Source organism: Myotis nattereri (assembly GCF_964212035.1).
Source record: "Myotis nattereri genome assembly, chromosome: 3".
Lineage (NCBI taxonomy): Eukaryota > Metazoa > Chordata > Mammalia > Chiroptera > Vespertilionidae > Myotis > Myotis nattereri.
The window spans coordinates 194026749-194048514 of record NC_138077.1 but is presented as its reverse complement, the minus strand read 5'-3'; the positions used below and the strand labels follow the sequence as shown (position 1 = coordinate 194048514).

At 49.7% G+C, this 21766-nt stretch overlaps 1 protein-coding gene across 1 annotated transcript in view; it reads right to left on the bottom strand.

The window, feature by feature from the left end:
* Positions 1–552: 552 nt before the first annotated feature.
* DLGAP3 (DLG associated protein 3) overlaps positions 553–21766 on the bottom strand; it is a 57864-nt gene continuing 36650 nt past the window's right edge. Inside the window, exons 6-12 of the mRNA XM_081087094.1 lie at positions 21071–21284; positions 20496–20809; positions 19997–20082; positions 3689–4173; positions 2792–2883; positions 2414–2557; positions 553–1725 (exon numbers count right to left, since the gene is read on the bottom strand). Of these exons, the coding sequence (XP_080943220.1) occupies positions 1507–1725; positions 2414–2557; positions 2792–2883; positions 3689–4173; positions 19997–20082; positions 20496–20809; positions 21071–21284 (1554 nt within the window). The 3' untranslated portion in view covers positions 553–1506. The remainder of the gene's footprint in view (positions 1726–2413; positions 2558–2791; positions 2884–3688; positions 4174–19996; positions 20083–20495; positions 20810–21070; positions 21285–21766) is intronic.

The following is a 21766-nucleotide window of genomic DNA, read 5'->3' as shown; positions in this document are numbered from 1 at the left end:
AATAGTGATTTTTGATGAATGTTTGCTGAATAAATGAATGAGAATTGGCTACTCCAGTGTGGCCCAGAAGAGCAGCCAAACCCCTGGAAATCTTCTCCTCCTGCTTCAGGGTGACACACCAACCCCAAGGACTACTTAGTGACTGGAAAGGTGGCTTTCTGGGTGGACACTGGGCCAGCTAAAAATTCATGATTAGTCAGACCTGGGTCCACCACCCTCAGCCCCGTGACTTTAGACAGGTCACTTCACCTCCCCTGGGCTTCCACTTTCTCATCTGTCATCAGGATGAGCCACATCCGTGTAACGCACTCACCCTCTGCCTGACCCACAGTACGTATCCAATACATATTAGCCATCAACACTAGGTGTGCCTGCTGTTTAGCTTCCAAGGAAAGTTCTGTTCTCTGCCCCCCACCGAAGTGCCCACCCATAGAGGCATCAGAAAATATGGTAGCACTAACTTGAACAGAGTGTTTCTGTTGCTGATCTGGAATGACTGGAGCAGAGGGAACACCGGGTCCTCAGGGGAAGGGAAACCAATATTGGTCCATATCGAAGAATAACCACACTCCCTGTTTATTGAGCACATGCTGTGTGCCAAGGCACTGGGCTCTGGGCTCCCCTCCCTGGGGGCCCTGGAGGACTGGGAGGCAGAAAGGGAAAGGCCTGCAAAGGTGGAAGTCCTCCCCTCTTCGCCTCCAGGAGGGCCGGGACCTTTCCCCAGCCGGCTCAGGCGATCTTTGCTCTCCCCTAACGGAGAGCTTGGCGCCCCGCCTCTCCCCCCTCCGCCCCCAGCGCCCATGCACAGTGCAGAGGTGGCTTCTTCAGGAGAGAGCGGATGGCTGGAGTGCAGTTCTGCCGTTTTATTATTTCCTGGGATACTCAAGGGGATGTGGGAACAGCCACAGGTGTGGTGAGGGGGAAGCCCCCAGCTCCCCTCCCCAGCAGCTGGGTCAGGGGAGAGGCCCAGGCGCCCTGGTCCTGGGTTGGTCCAGCCACTGTGGTCCCTGGGCCCGGTGGGCTGAGGGCGGAAGGTGAGCCCCCGAGAGGGTGGGGCGGGCTCCTAGGCGGGGTTCGGATTCTTCATAAAAAGCCACGAAGCTGATCCCCACGAAGCCCAGCCCCGCGGGGTCGGGGGGGGGGGGGGACGCAGAGCCCAGATGGGGGACCTGGCCCGGCCTGGCCCGTGGGGGGAGTGGGGGGCGGGGGGAGGAATGGCAGAGATGGTGCCGGTGGGAGGAGGTGGGGACGAAGCGTCGGACCAAGAGAAAGGAGGGTCCAGGTGGGGGCGCAGGGCGGAGAGGCACGGCCCCCGGCCCAGCCCGGGCGCCTTCGCGTGGGGTCAGGAAGGTAAAAAACCCACGAGAGAGCGGCGGGCAGGAGGGGCCGGGGCGTGCGGAGCCGGCGGGGCGGGCGCACGGGCCGCCCGCGTTCACAGTGACCTCGACGCTGGGTGTACAGTACGGGTAGAAAACCGCGGCCGGGCCGGGCGGGCGGCCGGGCGGGTCACAGCCTGGTCTGGGCCTCGGGGATGTAGATCTCGATGCTGTCGGCGCTCTCGGTGGCCGAGCTGTGGCGGAAGGAGGCGGCGCGCTTGGCCGCCAGGAGCCGCTTGCGCGCTTCCTGCCGCTGCCGGTCCACCGAGTCCAGGGAGCGCTCCTTCACCGGCACGCCCCGGCCCCGCGGCGGCTTCTTTGGTATCGGCGGAGGGACCTTCTTCTCCTCCTGCGCGAGAGGGGCGGGCGGGCGGCCGCTGAGTGGGGGGCGGGGTCCCACCGGGCTCCCCAGTTCACGCCCCTCCGCTCTCCCCCCGGGGCTCGGCCAGGTGAGAGCGGTTAGTAACCGTTAGACGCTGCTCTCTGTGCCCGCACCCCAAGCCCCGGGTGTACCTGTTCCCACAAGGTCAAAACGCACATTTTTCTTTTTAAAGAAATATTGATTCGAACGCCCCTGGGTGGCGCCGTTCGAATCAGTGTTTGCTTCACTCCAGGTCCGGAGGGACGCGGGCAAGGCAACGGGAGTGGGGGGGCGGGGGGGCGCTCACACACCAGGCTTCTGGGCCCATCACGACAAGGTCTAGTGGGATGACGGCTGAGGGGCCCCTGTAGGTCCGAGCTGAGGGCAGCCCGCCCTTCGGAAGCTCTAGGTCTGCGCCCTCGAACTGCAGCTGGCCCAGGGTGGCTGCTGCCACCTCGGGTTCTGGCAGCTGCGGCAGCGATGAGCACTCGGGCCAAGCGGGCAGCAGTGCCCCAGGGTGGTCATTTTGGAAGAAGGTGGTCACCATCATCTGTCCAGGGCTGCCTTTGCTGCCCCCGGGTCTCCTCCTGGCCCCCTACCCCCACCCCCAACATGCCTCTATGGCGAAGGGCATTTTCCAGGGTCTGGCTCTTGGTTCCAAGGGACCTGCCCCCACCTTAGGCTCCAGGAGTTTCCAGCTGTTGGCCTTGAGTTGCTGTAGCTCCAGGAACTTGAGGGTCACATCCTCGATAGAGAGCTGCAGGAGGTCCCAGAAACCCGCCAGGTCCTGGAAGGTGGGCACAGGGAACGCAGTGGGGTCCTGCAGAGGAAGGAGACATAAGAGAGGCAGCCAGTCAGGAATGTCTGTGCCCCAGCCAGGACCGGGGCAAGCCCCGCCCACCCTCAACTTGGGAGAGTGGGTGGGGGTGGGAGGAGTGGGAGACAGGGAGGCAAGAAAGCCTTTGGGTACAAACACCTGGTCCCACTTCCAGGCACACACACTGGGCACCTTCCAGGCACACGTCTGATAGGCTCTGCACCCAGGGGCACTCACCATGCTCTGCTGACACAGCCTGAAGAACTGCTGAACCTTCTGGGACAGGAGAAGCTGCGTGCTGCCCACAGCACTGCGGATCTTCTCCAGGACTGGGGAGCAGAAGGAGATTCAAGGAGGGGAATGGTGACTTTCCTTCCCCCGCCTCCAGGAAGTCTGCCCTGACTGACTCTTGCCCTTCCATTACCTGACATTTTCTATGTGTGTCTCCGCCTGCCCCTCCCCATCCTACCCTCGGGTTCCTAACAAGCAGCTCCTAGCCTACTTCACCCTGACATTTCTTCCTTCATACAACCTACATTTCTTAAGTGCTTATCCTCCCGGGTCAGAGAACTGAGAACAGCAGTCCCAGCCTAGCCCGGCAGCCCTATGGCAAGCAGGCACTGGCTCCATGACCACCAGTGTGCGGCTCCTTGACTCCTTAAGAATCACTGAATTTCATGTGTATGACTCCTGTCTCACACGTCACTATCCCATCTTCGGGGTTCTGGGGTAAGGCTGTCTCTCCCCTCGGATTGACCTTGCAGGGAAGGGCCATGTCTTCCTGCTTAATCTTCAGGGTTGCCTGAGACATGCCCTGACATTGTGCACGGCCTGCCCCTGGCTTCTGTCCTGGAGCAGGCCCAGATCCCCACACCAGCGCAGATGGGAAGAATTCCCTTGGCTGCCATGCGCTGGCAGCTGTCGCCTAGAAGGCCCGGCCTGGTCACTTTCCCTAGTCCCAGCCCTGGCCTCTGAAGCTGCTCCCTGCTTCCTTCCAGGAGCTCCAGGAACGCCCTGCTGCCCACCGGGACCCTCCAAGGTTTGGTGCTAGAGAATCAAACCCTTAGGACGGCACCCTCGCGTCCAACCAGAGAGCTCCCGGCCCTGACCCCTCCACCAGAGGCTCTCACTCACTCTCCTCGGGCAGCTCATAGTCCTCCGCCTCGCGTTCCATCTGCTGGCACCAGTGCTCCAGCTTCTCCACTTCCGCCCTCAGCATCTTGATGAACCACTCGCCGTCCCGTGGGCAGGGGGACGTGCGGCCTGAGTCGGGGAGGCTACGTGAGCCGCGCTCCATCCAGGAGTCCCGGCGGCCTGCCCCGGGGCCCGGGGTGGGGGCCGGGGCAGGGCCTGGTGACCCATCGGTGGCCGGCGGCTCGTACGGCAGTGGGTAGCCCTCGCGGTAGGCCCACTGGCCCTGGGTGTGGACGGTGCGGAAGACTGAGTAGGTGGGGGCCCGGGGTCCGGGCTGGGGTTCAGAGGCGTGCCGCTGGAAGGAGCGTCCGAACTGCAGGGCCTTGTCTTCTGTGGCCACCGAGGCCAGGCCGGCCAGGCCCTCCAGCTCCAGGTCTGCCTGCACGCCAGCCGTCACACTGTTGGAGCGCTTGAACCTCGCCCGCCTGGTGAGAGAGCTGGCTGTGATCTCTGCCCTCCCCCCCCGGCCTTCACCCCCCACCCCAGACTAAAAGGAAAGGGAATGAGAAAGGAAACCTATATGACCTTTAACTATATTAGTCCTTGTAACAGGTGGGTACATCATATACCTACCTGTGGCATCGCCTCTGGACAGGGTGATACTTACAATAGTTCATCTGTACAGAACAGCTGCTGGCATATGCCCATGAAAACAGACACAGCCCCCGTGCTAGAGCATCTCCCTGCAGAAGCGGGGTTGGGGGTGGGGTACCAGAGGGGCCAGGGAGGAGCTAGGGTATTTGCCAATGAATAGAGAGGGATTTCAGCACTTTAACAAATGCTGCGTCTGCTTATTTACACCAGCTGTACAGGTAGGTCCTCAGCCCTGCAGACATGAATAAATCACAGCCCAGAGAGACCCATGGGTCCCCAGCTGTAAAGAAGCAGAGCCAGCATTTGGACCAAGGGCTGCTGCTTGCTCCACAGCCCAAGCACTTCCCAAGGCACCAGCTGCTGGAACATCAGGAAGAACTGCCTTGAGCAGCTGGGGGGAAGGGAGGTGGGAGCAGCTGGGAGGACTTCTCCTCCTCTAGGGACCCCCTGGCTCAGCCCAGAGCCTGGCCAGACACAGTCAGCCGGTGCCAATGGAGTTGAATTAAGTTGTTGGCAGGAATGGCAAAAGGCCTGGAAATTTCTTCTTTGAGTTAATGAGCAAATCATATGCAAAACAGAAAGTCAGTTGGTCTTGTTCTTTTTCCCCTCTGGGTTCTATGAAGAAATCGTGGCCCCTGAAGTGCATGAGGCGGGGGTCAGACCATACTTGAAGTCGGAGTCAGGAGATGTAGGGGTGGGTGGAGAGGTGAACAGAAGTTTGAGGTCTGGAATTTCAAGGATCACAAAAGAAAGGCTCTTGTGTCCTAAGCAAACTCTACTCATTATCAGGAGAGAGGGGCTGGGGACCAGCTCTAGGGGCCCCTCCAGCTTCCCAGGAGGTTCCCCCAACCCCCACAACTTCAGCCTTCCTCTTGCTGCCCAGGCCTTCTCTCCCTGCCTGCCTTGCCTGCCTGCTTTCCTCCAGTTGGCAGGCTGCCTGCTGGGAGCTGTTGCCATAGAAACCAGGCCCAGAAGGATGCTGCAGGACCCAGGAAAAAGAGATGCGCTCATGTGCAGTCTCCAACAAGCCCTATGTCCCAACCCCCACCCAGAGAGAGAGAAAGAGAAAATATATCACATTGCCTCTCACATGGTCTTCACCTTGGTGTCTGCCCTGTCCTGCCCTGGTCAAGACCTGCATCACTCTCTGCCTAGACTGTTGGATCAGCCTCCTTTCATACATCTCTGCCTCTACTGAGTAGGGCACAGAAGAGCACTGGTTCAGGAGTCTGACCTGAGTACTAATGCTGGTACTGGTGCTGTTGCTATGTGCCTTTGGGAAGCCACTCACCCTCTAGCTAGGCCATTTAATATACATGTGTGCGTATATAAAATTATATATGATATATAATTATATATGATATATAAATACACACACACTATATAAAATGATAGGAATGGACCAGTAATTGCCAAGGTTCCTCTTCTCTCTAAAATTATACCTTGCATATTTTAAGATCTAGTACTCAGCACGCCCCTCATCAATCCACCCAGGACTGGAGTAGTCTTCCTAAAGTTGACCTCCGCTCAATTCGTTCCCCTGCTCAAACCTTTTCCACAGCTTCTTCATGCCAACCAGGTATAGTTCAAGCTTCCTGTGTTAGCATCTACCCTAATGCTAGCATATCCTCTGGATGCAGTTCTCTCCAACCTCATCTCCCCTGCATTCTCCTTGTTCCCCACGTAGATTATACTGGCCCTGGCTCTAAGCCTTTGCCCATGCTATTCCCCTGCCTAAAATGGCTTCCTCCTCCTTGCTCCCTCTCCATTCTCTGCCCACGTCTCCTCTTCCTCTGTGAACCTCCAGACTGCCTCCAAGACCATCCTCTGTACTGTACCTCCCTCAGCAATCTTCTTGCATTTGGAGGCAACCCAACTGTTTGGTTACACTGTTCTCTGTTTCTGGCGAGTCTTATCTAACTGAACTGTTAGGATGCACTTTGGCTCCCTTCGAATATTTTTGTGCCTTTGGCTCCTTCAGAGCTCCAGCACGGACAAAGGTGGGGTCTGCCCCAATAAACACAGTATGGAAGACATGCCTTCCCTGCTTGCTTTCCTGTTACCCCCATGAAACATGGATCTGTCCTTTGGCACCATTGGGTTTGCTGCCTTTCACCTGTCCTCGCAGGGGTCCTGAAAGGACCACACATTCTTGATGGAATAGGCCACACAGTCTGGAACAAAAGCATAAGTGCCCCAGGCTTCATGGTTCTCAAGTCAGCAGCCACCTCAAGGAGCTCTCTCATTGGGTCTACTTCAAGAAAGACCAACGAAGTTGAGGAGTTTATGGGATTCCTGAAAGCACAATCTTCATCAACACTTCCAGCCAGGGATTTTCACAGCACAGGCGGGGGTCAGTCATCCTTGTGCAAGTGGCATTTGCAACCAGAAGTGTGGGACAAGATCACCCAAGAGAAGAGCAATGGAACAAAGAAGCAAAGCCCCAGGGAACACGGACATTTCATGGCTAGGTGGAGACAGTGTACCCCCTAAGGTGCCTACGCCATAAAGAACAGGGAAGAAAACCAGGACAAAGGCACTTAAAGGCAGATAGGGGACAGATGGGTCTCAAGAAGGAGTGAGCAACCAACATGGAAAATGCAGCCGGGTAAGAATGAAAGGTGTCCATTGATTTGGCAATATGGAGGCCAATGGTGATCAGGGCAAGTCGGTCTGGGGGAGTATGGGAGCAGACGCAGATAGCAGGTCGTCAGGAGGTGGAGAAAATGAGCCAATACAGCTCTTGAAAAGAGCTTGTTGAGAAGGGAGGAAGAGAGAAGATAGTGTACCTTTTTAAAATATATATATTCTTATTGACTTGAGAGAGGAAGGGAGAAGGAGAGAGAGATAGAAACATCAATGATGACAGACAATTATTGACTGGCTGCCTCTTGCATACCCCTACTGGGGATCAAGCCCACAACCCGGGCATGTGCCCTTGACCGGAATCAAACCTGGGACGCTTCCGCTAAGGTGACAGTGTACCTTTAAGGGAGAGATATTTTTTTAAAAATATATTTTATTGATTTTTTACAGAGAGGAAGGGAGAGGGATAGAGAGTTAGAAACATCGATGAGAGAGAAACATCGATCAGCTGTCTCCTGCACACTCCTATTGAGGATGTGCCCGCAACCAAGGTACATGCCCTTGACCGGGATCGAACCTGGGACCCTTGAGTCCGCAGGCCGACGCTCTATCCACTGAGCCAAACCAGTTAGGGAAAGGGAGAGATATTTTTCTTATTTGTTAATTACATCTCAAAAATCTGGGGAAAAGAAGGGAGGGGTATTTTGTTTAGGATAGTTCTCACAAGCCATATCTCAAGTGGGGAGAACTTTGGTGGGGGGGATAAACAGAATAATGACTGTCCAAAGACATCCATGCCCTAATTCCTGGAAGCTGTGGATGTTACCTTCCATGGCAAAAGGGACTTTGTAGATTACTTTAAGGATTTTGAGATGAGAAGAGACTGGATTATCCAGGTGTGTCTAATTTAATCACAAAGGTCCTTATACATGAAAGAGGGAAGCAGGAAAGTCGGAGTCAGAGAAAAAGTTGGGACAATGAAATCAAGGTTGGAGTGATGCCATGTGAGGACAGCCTGCCATTGCTGGCTTTGAATACAAAAGTGAGCTACAAGCCAAGGAATGCAAACTATCTCTATAAACTGGAAAAGGTGACTAAATGGATTCTTCCCTGTGTCTCCAGGGGGATCAGTCCTTGATTTTAGCCCAGTGAAACCCAGTTCAGACTTCCAACCTCTAGAAGCACACTGACCACCAGGGGGCAGACGCTCAACACAGGAGTTGCACCCTGTTGGTCAGTGTGCTCCCACAGCCAACCTCCCGGGGCCCCTGCCCGCCAGCTGGCCAACCTTCCACAGTCCCTTACCTCTGCTGGCTACTCCCCCACTCCCCATAGGCCCCGATCAGGGGGCCAGATAGCCAACCTCCCAGGTCCCTCCTCTGAGCCAGCCAGCCTCCCGATAGGCTTCGATCACCAGCTAAGCCGAGAGACCCCACCTGTGCATGAATTTGTGCACCGGGCCTCTAGTAAAATAATAAATATGTACTATTGGAGGCCACTAAATTTGTGGTCATTTATTAGAGCAGCAATAGGAAATTAATACAACTTGTAAAGAGAAATCAATTGAAGGTAGAGAAGAAAGTAGTCCAAGGTACCAGAAAATAGGGGAATCCTATATAATAAAAGCTTAATATGTTAAATATCTGACCATTTGTTCAACCAGTCGCTATGATGCACACTGACCACCAGAAGGCAGACGCTCCGACCAGTAGGTTAGTTTGCTGCTGGGGTCTAGCCCACCGGGACTGGGCGAGATGGACCGGACACACCCTGGAGCCCTCTTGCAGTCCCCAATGGGCCCCGACTGGGACTGGGCGAGAAGGGCCGGATAGGCCCTGGAGCCCTCCTGAAGTCCCTCCCCACCCCGTGCACCCCACCTGTGCACCGGTGGGGTCCCTCGGGCTGGCCTGCGCCCTCTCACAATCTAGGACCCCTCAGGGGATGTCAGAGACCCGGTTTGGCACAATCCCTGAAGGCCAGGCCAAGGGACCCCACCAGTGCACAAATCCGTCCACCAGGCCTCTAGTAGATAATAACTAACACTCAGTGAGCACTTAGTATATGCTGAACACTGTACGTGAATAAACACGCTCAATCCTCACAAATAGTCCCATGATAAGGGTGTGAGTACCACCCCTACTTACAGATGAGAAAACAGGCTTAACCTCTAGAGTGCCGGGGAGCGCAAACGTGCTCCTCCTGTCTTTCGCCAAAAGTGCCGGGAGCGCTATCAAAGCTTCGAAACGGTGTCCAGTTCTAAGTCTGCTTTTATTAGTGATGATGATATTGCTGAATATGTCAATGTACTAAAGGTTTCCTTAAGTTTTTGAATATGTAACTTCATTTACTTGCGATTCATAATTTTTTTCCTAAACTGCTGTAAAATCAGCAAAAATGCCTTGGCAATTTTAGCATTGTTCCTAGGATATTGGTTGGCACTCAAAGGGTTAAAGAGGTTAAGTGACTCCCTAAGATCAGACATTTATCAAGTTAATACAATATGGCTGAGCGGCCAGCTCTCAAACACTCCACTGCCCACCTAGGATTGAGGGAGAGGGGAGGCTTTAATCGGCAAGAGAGATGACTCACCCCTGAGGCAGGACTGGTGGAGAAGGAAAGGGAAGAGATGCAAGTAAGTTAGGAGTTGGTCCAGAAGTGGAGAGAGGTCCCACCAGATGACCTCAGCCATGATAATTAAGCGAGCAGAAAGAATGCTGGATACTTGGGGGTGGGGAAGTGGGGGGAGGAATGAAAACAAGCAGCTTTAGGGGAGTAGCCTAGCAGAGTGGTTAAGCACCCTACTCTGAAGGCAGACTTCCTGGGTCCAATACCCAGCACTATGGCTTGTGCCTCAGTTTCCTTACATATACAGAAGAATGATAATAGTGCCTGCTCCTAGGATTGTTATGAGACAATAAATGTAAGAAACTTAGAGCAGCACCTGGGCTGCCCATTGTAAATGTTAGCTACTATACAGAGAGGCAGAAAGGATTGCAGCTCTTGCTGAAAAGAAAGGAAGCTGGACAAATAATATCATGGGAACGTAGCACTGAGAACCCAGCTAGGGCATTGTAGTTATTCATTACTATGATTGCTGTTGATCATTGCCATCTGTTCTCCCACAGCACTCTGAATAAAACCTCTTTTATACTCCATATCACATTGTATTGCAGTAAGTTATTTGCATATCTATCTCCCTTACTAAATAGGGCAGTTACTCATCCTTAAATGTTAGCTGAACGGTTGGCTGGAAGAAAGGATGGTAGAGAACACTAATAACCCCCACCATCCATTCTTCCTAAGTAATAAAATCCCACGATTTTAGGATGGACACATGGCCACTTCTAATAAAGATCTATTTACCAATCTCCCTTGCAGCTAGATGTAGCCATGTATGGCTAAGTTCTAGGTCACACAATATAAGCAGAAGTTGTATGTGCAACTTCCAGGAAATGTTCTTCTTTTAAAAAATATATATATATTTTATTGATTTTCTTACAGAGAGGAAGGGAGAGGGAGAGAGAGTTAGAAACACTGATGAGAGAGAAACATCGATCAGCTGCCTCCTGCACACCTCCTACTGGAGATGTGCCCACAACCAAGGTACATGCCCTTGACCGGAATCGAACCTGGGACCTTTCAGTCCGCAGGCCGACGCTCTATCCACTGAGCCAAACCGGTTAGGGCTGTTCTTCTTTTTTTAAAAAAAATATTTTTTATTGAGAGGGAGAGAGAGAGAGAAACATCAGTGATGAGAGAGAATCGTTGATTGGCTGCCTCTTGCACCCTCCACACTGAAGATCGAGCCCGCAACCCGGGCATGTGCTCTGACCGGGAATTGAACCGTGACCTCCTAGTTCCTAGGTGGACAGAACAACTGAGCCACACTGACTGGGCCAGGAAATGTTCTTAAAAGGAGCACATGCCCTTCTTTGTTCCTTCCTCCTCCCTGCTGACCGGAAAGCAGACGTGATGGCTGGACCTCACGCAGCCATCTTAGAACATGAGATGGAAATCAGGGTGGAGGAGCAATAAAATAGTGGGAGCCTGGGTCCCGACACTGTAGAGGACCTAGCAGCCCCTCAGTTGACTCTCTCCGGACTTCTTCTAAGCAAGAGAGAAATAAACTCGTATTATATTTAAGTCACTGTCATTTGGGGGTTTTCTGTAACTCACAGCCAAATCTAATCCTAACTATAATAGATGCATTTTCAGGGTAGTGAAGTTCAGGGCTTATGTCCCTACTTAGCTTTGCATTTGGCAGTATCCGCTGTGGTCCTCACCAATGCTATACACATAGAATAGAAACTGGCTTCAGTTACGAATTGTCACTAATTTATAACAATGCCTTTTCCAGTATTTTCTCCCCAAGCCTTTTGACAAAGTTGAGAAGGCTCCCTCCCCTCAAGTTTTTTAGGGTCACAATGATGACATTTCTGATTATTCTGGAAGTTGCTATCATGGTTACTTCAGGGAGACATTTCTACTGTGATTCTCTAGGGGAAAACACAAGAGGCTCTGGGAAAAAACTGGCTCATCCCAGGAGACACAGTGTCTAATGCTCAACATCCAGGAGTTGTCAAGAGGTTTTGCCAAGACTACTTGGCGGCAGGCTGACAGGAGGTGTGGGGGAGTGGGCAGGGAGGAGTAAGGGTAGAGACATTTCAGCAAGGCTCAGCCATTGTGCTGGCTCCCGCTTTGAGAAAGCATCTAGAAGCTTAAACATAAAATCAATTGGGGTCCCTGAGTGCCCCCACTTCATCCTGGGGGGCTATGATAGGGTGGGAGATTTAAGTAGAGCCATGATGGTCAGTCAGAAACCATCTTGGAGTTGATAGCTGAAGAATGGAGGCAGTGTCCATTCTTCAGCTATCAGGGCTTGTGGTCAGTTAGCAACTCATTGTTCCTGCAGGACTTTTATTGGAATATAGCTTCATGAGGATGCAAGCTTCCTTCCCAATGCGCAAGGGGCTCTGTTCTTTCAGCACACTCCCTTCTCAAGGTCCCAAAGCCACAAATGACCATGATCCTAAGGAAAGATCGTGAGTATAGGATGGCTTTCCTACACAGAGTTCTCCTGACGGCCCTGACTGGGCACAGTGGGTAAAAGTAGGGTTGTCAGAATAAACACAGGACTCCAGTTCAATTTCAATTTCAAATAAATAACAATTTTTTTTCCTACTTCATCTATGAGGTTCGTAGGTGAACATGGCCATAAGCTTCACTGGGCAGGGGCTGTGTGTTCTGCTCACCTTTGTATCCTCAGTGCCCAGCAGAGTAATCCTATATAATAAAAGCCTAATATGTAAATTGACCAAACAGCAGAACAACAGGCGGGACGACAGGTCACTAGATGCAAACTGACCACCAGGGGGCAGGTGCTCAATGCAGGAGCTGCCCCCAGCCTGCAGGCCCCAGACCAGCCAAGGCGGGTGCTAGCAGGGGCCCCCTGGCTACCCCACCGGTTGCTCCACAGATCAGCCCTGATCACCGGCCAAGCTAGGGACCCTACTTGTGCACGAATTTCGTGCACCGGGTCTCTAGTTGACAAATAATAGGGTTACAATATATATTTGGGTGGAGGTGCAGTGGAGATGGAACTGAAGGAGTACCAGCTCCCACCCTTGTGTATTTCTAAGCCAAGTCAACACTAATGATGGGCAACTGGAAGGACCTGCAGATGACTTCCAGGTATCAGAGGCAATAACTCTGAACTCCTCACCCAAAAGGTTAGCAAGGAACAGTCTGAAAGGCAGAAATAGAGACCTTTCCTCCCTGGCAAGTTTTAAAACCAAAGGGGACAGAGAGAGAGAGGAGGGGGGGTGAGATAGATAGAGATAGAGACAGAGACAGAGACAGAGACAGAGACAGAGATAGAGATAGAGATAGAGATAGAGATAGAGATAGATACTGGGACCAGTGAGATAGGAGCAAAGACCAGAAAGTCCAAGAAAATGGGGTGGCAGCAGGTGCGGGGAGAGGGGCAACGAGTCCTCAATATTTGCCTAGAAAGGCTGTTGGTATTCATGGCTCCCTTTTATGTACCGGTTGGGGCATGGTGTGTGGTAAGTCAGACTGAACGTGCCAGGGACATAAGGGACAGAAAGGACAGTGCAGGTGTATAACTAAGGATGCCTTCAGCAGACAAGCAAGGGAGCCTGGCCAGAAAGATGTGCCAGATTTCTTCTCTCCCCACCTGTCACCCCTCTGAGTTTCCAATGTGATCATCCCAAGTAGTTCAGTTCTTTACACATTTACCCAACACCATCTCACTGGCCTTCCCCACCAAGACCTCCCTGAATACCTACACAAGAGCAAAGAAGAACTCATTGTCTGCCTGTCCCTGCCCTTCCTGACTTCACTCCAAATGCTTCTCAAATTGGTCCACTTCTCCCTGGATCTGCTGCTACCAGCCTAGTCCAGACAACTGATCAATATTGTAGATGGAACCAACTTGGGAAGCTCCCTCCCACACCTTAAACATATAGAAATGCTGGCTAACATAAAGTGGGAAAGGTGGATTTGCTATAATGCCAAGCCTGAAACAGAAAAGAGATATCTTCAGGTACTAGAAACAAAAAGGCAATTCGAAACACGAATAGTGAGAGGGGATCTAAGCCAAATGAGCCACAGGAATATCAGGCCAGACATAGGATAGAGGCTAGATGGTGACACCCAAGGAGAATAAGAGGAGAGACCCCAAACCTGTGCATCTGAGGAGCTGGAAGGAGACCCTATGCATAAAGCCAGCAGCCAAGAATGGTCATTTCATTTACAAACTTGGACTTGAAAACTCATATCATGATTCAGAAAAGTGGCTAAGAAGTAAGATGCTGAGAAAACAAAACATTAAGGCTGCTTTTTGTGTGGGTGTGGGGTTCAAATGAGTACTACCAGTGAAATATAGAAATCTCAAGCTGAGATATTAACTCTAAAACTGGTCTCAAGCTCAAGAAGCACTTCAGCATAAAGGAAATTGAACCCATGAGGAAGGAGTGGGCAGTAACAAACAATAGTGAACACATAAATTGTTAAAACATGTTTGTAAAACTAAATATTAAACCCTAAAAGATATAACAACAACTGATTTAGAGGGTTGTTTTTTTTAAAGGTATAATCAAAATACTAGATAAATATATAACATGGAAGATGGGAGGAGGGAGTTAAAAAGGAAATTAAAGTGTTCAAGGTACTTGTTTTGTACCTAAGAATGATAGAAATAATGACAAAATTTAGACTATTAGAAAAATATAAATTAAGTATATTTGTTACAATTTTGAGAAAAATTATCACTAAAATGTACTTCCCACCCAGTGAAAGGGGGAAAAAAGAGATATAAAATAAATTTGATCAGTTCAATAGAAGGCAGAAAAGTAGGAGAGGGGCACAGCAAAGAAAAGCATATCAAATGGAAAATTTTTAAAGAGATGACAGAAATAAATTAAATAAATCAGTAATCAAAATTCATATAAGTGGATGAAATATGTCTACTAAACTCTAGGTCCATACTGCTTACAAGCAACACATCTAAACAGAAGGATATAAGAAGGTTGAAAATAAAAGATGAAAAAGATAAATTGGAAAATTAACCAAAAGAAAGCAGCCATAGCAATAAAATCAGACAAAACAGAATTCCAGGCAAAAGCCATTAGTAAAGATGAAAAGCAGCCTATCTATATATATAAAAGCCTAATATGCAAATTGTCCCCTCAGGAGTTCAACTGGGAGACAGGGAGTTCGATTGCTCGCTATGACATACACTGACCACCAGGGGGCGGCGCAGAATGAAGGAAGGCCCAGGCCAGCAGCCAGAAGGCCCTGATTGGCCCTGATCACCAGCCAGGCCTAGGGACCCTACCCATGCACGAATTTCTTGCACTGGGCCTCTAGTTTCATAATAAAATGGCCAACCTACCAAGAAGATACAACAATCATAAGCCTGAATACTTCTAAATAGCACTTTATCAAACTAAAAATATTAATAAAATTACCAGGAAACATGAAAAGTAATGGGAGTCATTTTAACACATCTTTCTCAGAAATGGTAGATCAAACCAAAAAAAAAAAAAATTGAAGATAAAGAAACCAAAAAAATTTGAGGATAAACATTTGGAAAATGTTTACATGTATGATCATATGTACTTATATGTGCCTATGAGAGAGGAAGCCTCACCAAACTCTACAGAATGAATATCATACAGAAGGCATACTATGACCATAATGTAGCAAATTTAGAAATCAACAGTAAAAAGGTAGACCTTCTCCCCAAAAAATACAGTTAAAAACTAAAAAAAAAAAAGTCTAAATAATTCACAAGTTAAAAAGGAAATTATGATGAAAGTTACAAACCATTTCAAATGGAACAATGAAAACAGTGCATCTCAAAACTTATGAGTGGCAGCTATAGCAGTCAGTTATGAGGGAATGTATATAGCTTTAAAAGCACATGTCAGAAAATAATGTTCAAGAGGCTGAAAAAAAAGACAAAGATGGCAGAAGAGAGAATATAATAACACTGAAGTAGTAGATGGCAGGAAATATTAATGATAAAATAGAAACAAACAATAGAGATGCTCACTGAAACCAAAAGCGAGTTTTTTAAAGACTAATAAAATATAACTTAATAAAAATATTTAAATGATTACATATACAAACCTCAGACAAGACTGATCAAGAAAGAGAGGAAGGGATGAAAAGAGGCATAACCTTTAGATACAGTAAAAGTTTATAAAATTGTAATACTATAACAGAATATTTGTGCCAAAAATTTTGAAAATTGTCAATTTTTGTAAATTGGTCCATTTTTTAGAAAAATATAAATCACCAAAATTAACTCGAGAAGGAAAATGAAACCAGAACAGTTCAATAACCACTAAAGAAACTGAAGCTGTAGTTCAAAAAGTTTCTCCTGCCTGGCCTGTGTGGCTGGGTCAGTTGAGCATCATCTCATGTACCAGGAGGTTGCCGGTTTAATTCCTGGTCAGGACCCATGCCTGGTTTATGGGCTCAATCCCTAGCAGGAGGCAGCCAATGAATGTTTCTATCTCTCTCACCCTTCCTCTCTCTGAAATCAATAAAACATTTTTTTTTAAAAAAAAAAAAGTTTATCCTATTCCCCAAAGGCATCAGGCTGAGGTAGTTTTATGGGCAACCTTTACCAAACCTTTAAGGAATAGATAATTCCTACTTTACACAAATTGTTTCAAAGAACAAAACACAGAGAGTGCTGTCAGACTCATTTTAGGAATCTAGCATAAGCTTAATACCTGAACTAACAACAATAAAAGCAAAATAATAGGCCAGTATCACCTATGAACACAGATATAAAAACCTTAAATAAAGTAACAGCTATTCAAAAATCTAACAAGGCATCTATAGTAATAAAAGCATAATATGCTAATTAGATGGATGTCCTTCCATCCTTCCTGATGAAGCGAGGGCTGTGAGGGAAGCTCGGTCCCAAGTGCTAGAGGGAAGCTGCTGCTGGCAGCCGGGGGAAGGAAGACCTACTCTTGCACGAATTTCATGCATCGGGCCTCTAGTATAAAAATAATTAAGCAAGTCTGTGACCAAAACTGCTAGAGTTCAATATATCCATTCTTCTCTTTGTCTATTCCACAGCCTCCCTTGCAGCTAGATACCACCAGGTGATGAGGTTTCAATGTGATGTAGGTGAAAGTGTTGTGTGTAACTGTCAGAAAGTCTTATTAAAAAGGAAAGATTGCACTCCTTCTCCTTCCTTCCTACTGCTCAGAATGCAAACAGACCGGCTAGAGCTTGACCTACAGCTCCTTAGATATGAGTTGATACACAAAGGATGGAAATGCAGCAAGATAAAAGAAGCCTCAGGTCTGACACTTCACTTCTATATCCAGGCTTTTAAAAATCTATATATATATATTTTATTGATTTCAGAGAGGAAGGGAGAGGAAGAGAGAGAAAGAAACATCAATGATGAGGGAGAATCATTAATCGTCTGCCTCCTGCACATCCCACACTGGGTATCGAGCCCAAAACCCAGGCATGTGCCCTAAAGGGAAGTCGAACCTTGACTGTCTGGTTCCTCGGTCAACACTCAACCACTGAGCAACACTGGCCAGGCTGGGTTTCTTTTTTTCTTTTATATCGGGGAAAAACATTAAGACACTGTTGAGGCACTATTACTCACAGCCAAACTTAATCTCAACTGATAATAGTATCAAGTAGGGTTTATCCCAGGAATGAAAGAATGGGTCAACATGGAAAAATCCATTAATATAATTCACCATGTTACAAAGAAAAAGAGAAAAATCTATGATCATCTAAGTAGTTTCTGAAAAAAGCATTCAATAAAATTCCACTCTCATTTTCTACTTAAAAAAAATTAAAATGAAAACTCCTAGCCAAATAGGAATAGAAGGGAATTTCCTCAACCTGATAAATAGTACTCATCAAAATCTGTAGCAAACATCATCATACTTATGAGTGGGAACTGAGAAGATATCCACTAACATCAGGATTGGGACAAGCATGGTACCCTCAACAGCGAACTACAAGTCCTATTCAATGCACTATTACAAAAATAAATTAAAAAAAAACAGATTTAAATAAATGTCCTTATTTGCAGGAAAAAAAAATAACTGACTATATGGAAAACCCATTATGATTTTCAGGTAAACTATGAGTCCTAATAAAAAAGAGCAGCAAAGTTGCTAAATATAAAACCAATATATAAAACTTAACAGTGTCCCCGTACACTAGCAGTGCCCAATTATAAGGTACAACAGAAAAAAGATCCCCAACACAAGATCTCCCATAATGCAAAAGACCATCACCTTTCTCCCCCATATCCACTATTGCTTCCCTCAAATTCATTCTCCACTCAGCAGCGAGTGATCTTTTATAAACATAAATTAGATCATGTCACACTCCTTTAACCTCTTAATAGCTACTCATTAGTTATCATTAAATTCTACTTCTTTATCATGGCCATGCTCGGCATGACCTGGCCCCTGCCACTGCCCCATTCCACACCGGCCACATAAACCTTCTTTTAGTTCCTGATGCAGGTCAAACTCTTTCCAACCCCAGCACCTTCACATATGCTATTCCGTCTTCCAGGAAGGATCCGCACCGCCCGCACCCCTCATCACCTGAGTGTTTCTAGTCAATCCACAAGTCTCAGCTTAGATGTCTCCTGCTTAACTTAAATAAGGTCCTTTCTCTCTCAGCTCCTGCTTTTTTTCTTTCATACTCCCACCATAATGTGAAATAATACCCCATTATATGTTATACTGCAATGAGTAATCATATTTTTATTCAGGGATGATTTATTCATTGCCTTGATTCCTCTCTAGACCATAACTTCTATGAGGGCAAGAGTCAGGTCTTTGATATTTCCCTGAGCATTTAACAGGAGCTGTCATATATTTAACAAGTATTTTCTGAATGAATGACTCAATGAATGAATGACAGAATTTGCTGGTTTAGCCAGAGTCTCAGTAGAATGCCTCCTGCACTCTTCTGAGGATTCAGGCTTGTTAGGAGGAATAGGAGGACCCCAGAGATGTATCTGTGTGAGGGACCAAGAAGCCTCATTTGGAGTGAGTGAGGAGCACATGGGCTTAGTTTATGATCCATGTGGCAGCATTAGAGGGGGCAAGGGCTCTGAACACAGAGCTGTACCCATCCATACCTCCTAACACACCTCTCAAGAAACTCAAGTCATAGACCATAAAGTTGGCCATAAAGTGCTACTTTTCTGTGATCTCTGTGAAATAATATGGGTTTAGAGCAGCGGTTCTCAACCTGTGGTTCGCGACCCTGTTGGCGGTCGAACGACCCTTTCACAGGGGTCGCCTAAGACCATCCTGCATATCAGATATTTACATGACGATTCATAACAGTAGCAACATGACAGTTATGAAGTAGCAACGAAAATAATTTTATGGTTGGGTCACAACATGAGGAACTGTATTTAAAGGGCCAGAAGGTTGAGAACCACTGGTTTAGAGGATAATAGCTTTCAGGAGTGATGGGGGCAACAAAAGCGAATTTTTGCCATCCTTGATGGGGGCATTTACAGTCTCAGCAGCATGTAGAGCTGCAGGGGGAGCTAGAGTAAGAGTAGAGAGAAACATTTGATCAGGCACACACACAAGACACTCCAGGAGTTCCCAGAACAGTTGGGGAACTTTAGGGGAGGCCCAACAATGGCAACTGGAACAGCGCTGCAAGGGACTGCTACTGGGACTCTAGTTTTATTCCTCCAGTGGGTCTGGCTTGGACAACACGGATTACCATGTAACTCTTAACAGCCAGCGTCTGGCAGAAACCATACTTAGGGCCACCGGCTTGGTGGCATTGTAGCCCAGAGGACAGATGGCCCACATGGACACTGCCACCTGGTCATCAAAGAAAGCACCTTCCCACAGGAACTCAACAACAGAGGGGCTTCTCCCAGTGTTCCCTCCAGAGCTCACAATGCTAATTTTCCCATGAGAAATTACGGAAGCAATGTTTCTGAGGCCACCTCATGCCAGAATGCTGGCTGTTGGTAATGCCACCATCTCGGGTACACCAATGACTCAGGCATATGATAGGTACCCCCAACCGGTTAAATGCTGTGTGAGCCAAGTGAAGAGGAGTGCTATATGTGCCAGGGGCCCCTGAGAGGCAATCTTCAGATTTATTTGTTTTTCTTTGAGCTCACATACTTGTACACCACAGGAAGTTAACAAGGGGTTGGCAAAATCCTGTTATCCCCTGTAAAGGACGTTTGTTGGAGACCTGCTCAGCACCTACCTGTTACCTCTCCCCACCACTCCCTGCCCTCAACCTCTGTATTGCTCCTGTCCACCTCAGACCACCGGGGACAGGCATGGGTACAAGGAGAACTCACTTTAGATTTGATGGCTGCCTATTCTCTGTGGATAACCTCAGTGGCTGCTCTGACTCCTCCCCATTAAAAGGGCTTGGTCTCAGCCAGGAAGAGAGGGTGCCCAGGGAGACGAGGCCAATGAAGTGGATATGCAGCCTTCTCTCCTCTTCTCCCCCAAGGAGGCTTAGGATGGCCCCACTCAGACCTACCTCTTGTCCTCTTCCACCTGGACGCCTATGGAGTGGAACTCTCTTCGACTCCTGTTCTCCGTGTCCGAGTCAGAGATAGTCTCCACCTGGTGGCAAACTTGGGGAGTCAGGGCGGGGGCTAGACCAGGGACGCAAGCCCTTCCCAGGGAGAAAGGCCAGCAATGTTGGCCCCCACTACCCCCCACCCCCAGCCAGCTGGCAGATCCTGCGAAGACAATCTGCCTGAACAAGATGAGAGACTCAAGAATCAGCGGCATCAAGGCGGCAAATTCTGGGAACCACTCTCCACTCGCCAGTAGGGATGATGGTGCCAGGAAGAGGGACAAGGGTGTGGGCTCGGGCTGCTTGGAGCAGCCCTGTCCATGACCAGGCCCAGGGGCTACCTGCAGCTCAGAGTAAGCCAAGGAAAAGGCCTATGTATCCAGAAGGCCCCGATGGCCCACTCCACCCATCCCCAACCGACCCGCCCGAGTCCCCGGCTGCCCGCCTCCTTCCATACCTGCACCCCAATGGACGGCCGCCACTTCCGCTGCCGCGCCAGGCTCCGCAGCTCCTCCCTGCCAGGAATGGTCTTGATGATGAGTGTCGGGGGCTTGGGGCTGGCCCGAGGTGGCACCGGCGCCAACTCCAGAGTGCGCGCGCCCATGGCGGGGCCATCCAGCCCATCGGCGGAGCTGCAGCGCCGGGCGGGGCCCTCGGCCGCCGTGAAGCTCTCGTGGGCAGAGTCGGTGCTGCTCTGGGCGGTGATGGAGATGCGGGGCGGGGCCTGGCTCCCCGGCGGGATGGGGGGCGGGGCCTTTCTGAAGTTGAAGGCTGCGGCCAGGGACGCGGAGACGCAGCGGGTGAGAAAGGCGGCGCGGCTACCCACCGTCCGTGTCCCGCCACCCCACACACCCACGCGGGGCCCAGGACTCCACGTGCTGCCACGCACAGCGCCAAGGGCTGTTCTCCCCATCATCCACCCCAGAGGGGCCAGCGACCTGCCCAAGGTCACAACGCACGGCTGTGGCGGGGGTCAGACCCAGCACCAGGGGCTCTCTCCGACCCAGCTGGGGGCAAGCGAGGCGTACTCACAGGAGCCGGGCCTCCCTGAGACAGAGGCAGGGGCAGCAAGGAGGGGCAGGCAGTCGTCGTCTTGAGAGCAGCCGGCCTGGATGGCCCGGAGGTAGCTGTGGCTCCGCATGCGGAAACAGCCGGGCAGGTCCAGGGCGTCCACGGCTTGGGACTCAAGCTCCCCAAACACAGACCCGCACACAGCCTCCAGTTGCTGGCTCAGCTCCTCGCTGAGCTGGGGACAGGGGCCGAGAGGAAAGTTACCGGGGTGGTGGGGTGGGGGTGTCTCTGAGGCGCTTTGCCATAGGACTATGTCTAGATCTGCAGAGGCGGTGTCTCTGTGCGACTCTTCTACATTTGGACTAAAAGAAACCCTCATTCTCTGCAAAGAAAGATGAAGGCGCCTCTGCCCTGTGCTGCTCGCCAAAATGCCTTTAAAGGCCAGACTTAGGGGTCCAGTCTTTCCTCTAAATACTCCTCCCTCCGCCCCATCTATGCCTCTCCCAGATGTGTGGCTGTACCTCAGCCTCCAGACCACCCCATCTTCCTCTCCCCCTGTGCTCTGGGTGTAGGGCTAGCCCCTCACGTTTCTCTCACCTGACCCTGACTTGGCAGGCACCCGCTTGCCCACTATGGGGGTGCAGGGCTGCAGGGAAGGCTAGTTTTTATTTTATTATTTATGATCCACTACATTGTAAATCTGATTGAAAGCAACTT